General features: G+C 40.9%; 1 protein-coding gene across 1 annotated transcript; it reads right to left on the bottom strand.

The window, feature by feature from the left end:
• Positions 1-286: 286 nt before the first annotated feature.
• LOC106533032 (zinc finger protein 518A) lies at positions 287-1,678 on the bottom strand (the record flags this gene model as incomplete). Its single annotated transcript, XM_014029234.1, is given in 1 exon segment — positions 287-1,678. A coding segment is annotated over 1 exon segment (962 nt), but the record flags the coding sequence as incomplete, so codon positions are not given.
• Between the last annotated feature and the right edge of the window lie 848 nt (positions 1,679-2,526).

Raw genomic sequence — 2,526 nt, forward strand, 5'->3', positions numbered from 1 at the left:
TTTTTAGTAAAATAACTTTTTCATTTTGTTAATCTTAAATCAATAAATTAATGGCAGCCAGAGTTCTCTGCTTTAAAATACTTTTGTCTTTTACTTGACAACTTTGGACTGAGAACCTACACCAACACACTCAGTTTGGTAGAAGACCTTTTTGCAGGCAAGATAAATTATTGTGAAACATGTCGACAACTATCAGCTAATCTTGCCTGCAGTAAAACATCATGTCACCTTAAATATAATCAATGCATTAAAAGATAATTGGGTCAAAGGATTTTTAGATTACAAGTGTAAAACAATAGACTTTATTTCGACTTTTATAGTTTCTGGTCAGACAAAAAATTAAAAAATCCTTCCAGTAAAAGTATAGATTTTTTAAAAATATAAAACAATTACAATGAAATTACCTGAGTAATTTGATCCAACTCTGTATACAAGCTCAAATGATAATGCTCCCTTTCATTTGTCCAGTGCTCCCAACCCCAGCCCATACTTACAGTGTACCATTTTCACAGATCAGTTTTGCATGTGCTGGCAGGACATAAAACAAGCCTGCACTACATCATTTATCTCTATTTGTGACATTTAGAACAAACCATGATTTACTTAAAATGTATTTACAGAAACACTAAGCAAACATAATGTAGTGTTATTTAAAAATCTACACATCTTGAAATGTTACAGTTAAACCAACAGAGTATGAAAGGTGTGAAAAAGTTTCATAACAGTTTATTCCAGTCTCTTGTTGCCTCCATAAGATGCCTTTGGCCATGGCCAATCCAATCTTCTTGGTTATTAAAAAGTCGCCCACAGAACCAGCAGTCAAACACCACTGAGCCTCGCCCGCAAGCTGATGAAGTTTTAACTATCTTATACTTCTTTTTGCTTTTTTTCCTCAGTTTCATTTTCAGGAGGAACCGCTCTTGGACTGAACTCTGAAGAGCTCTGGGTCTTATATCGTCGTCATTAGATGATGCACTCCTGGTGGAGGAATTCACTTCCAGATGGGTAAAGTCAGAGAGTGCTTGGACTGTTTTTTGGCTAAGAGAGACCTTTGAGACAGCACCTTTGTACTTGTTGACGGCCTTCATGATATTGGCCACTTCAGGAATGTCAGCATCAGGATGATTGAGCACCACAACGGGCTGGTATCGACGAGGGCATTTGATCTGCTGTCCTGAGCTGAACGGTGCCAGCCTCAGTGTCCTCTCCACCGCCTTGGCAACAGGTTTCCACAACACAACCTCTTTTTCAGTCGGAATCTTTCCTGAAAGTCTTTGTGCCTTATGAACTGTTGGTGAAARATCATCTAGCAATGCTTTTCTGCGTCTTTTCCTCTGGCTTGGAGGTCGTACTGGCCTTGGGGCTAGGACAAGTCTCTCTGCTTCACATGGTTGTAGCTTTCCATAAAATAGAGAAACATCAGATTTCTTGGCGTTTGTCTGTGGATCATTTTGTGTACTGATCAAATTCTTTAGTCCACTGGAAGCAGTTGCATTTGTTTTCTTTTGTGACACCAGGAAACACTGTTTTTGAGGACTTGTGGTAAAGAACAAAGGCTGGTTGGYTGTGGGTGAAGCTCCACTTGAAAGAAGACCACCACTGGGGGTGACGATCTTCAATATGACTTTATTTCCAGAGCTTTCATTAGTTTGACTATGCAAAGTTCCAGTTTTTGCTTCTTGATTGTTTAAAAATAACTCTGATTTGGGTGGAGAAATGTATCGAAGCAAAAAGGCTTGTGGGATGTTGGATTTGCCTGCAGAGTTAACAGGCACAGCCAGAACTGGCTGTGATTTCACTGAGAGCTGAGTGCTTCCCAGTTTGACACCAGGTATGCTGGGTTTCTGAACAAGCGGGACAGACCTTTGGACCAAGTAACACGTGGGTTGTGTTTTTGCTGTTTTGTCTGCTGACGCACTTTGCAGAGCGCTCGAAAGGATCACAGGTCCAGTGAAGCCTTGACTGTTGATCAAGTAATGACTTGGGGTGGCGCTAACGCCTGGCTGAGCAGCAGAAAACACAGTTGTCCTGTTTCCTGCGGACAGTGGCTTTGCGGACGGTATACTAATAATTTTGGTGTTTGGGGAAAGAGTTACGCCAGGGGTTTTACTAGATTTGTCAACCCCCCGTTTCAGGTACGACAAATTAATGCGAGGATCTGAAGAGGTGGTTATGAGTTTGAAACCTGGTGCAGCCTTGACTTGCACTGGCATGGCAAATTTCTTCTCAGCAGCCTTCAGGATGACTGGCTGCTTACCTTCAGGCAAATGAAAAAATAGCGGAGTATTTGTTGTTTGTTTTAAAGAATCAGTGCTTGCGCTTGAAGGTGCTGGTCTTTCTTTGTTCAGCTGAGTAACAGTTGAATGCTCTTTCATCAAATTTCCAACGGAAGTCGAGTTACTTTTTGTTTCTGGCAGCTGTGATGAAATGGGAATGCTATCCTCCTCAACTTTGATGATATTGAAATTTTGAAGTATTGAATCTGGATTTTCCTCAGTCGAAAACTGGTCAATGCTCGTTATGCAC

The sequence above is a fragment of the Austrofundulus limnaeus genome, unplaced genomic scaffold, assembly GCF_001266775.1.
Source record: "Austrofundulus limnaeus strain Quisiro unplaced genomic scaffold, Austrofundulus_limnaeus-1.0 Scaffold872, whole genome shotgun sequence".
In the NCBI taxonomy this organism is placed as follows: domain Eukaryota; kingdom Metazoa; phylum Chordata; class Actinopteri; order Cyprinodontiformes; family Rivulidae; genus Austrofundulus; species Austrofundulus limnaeus.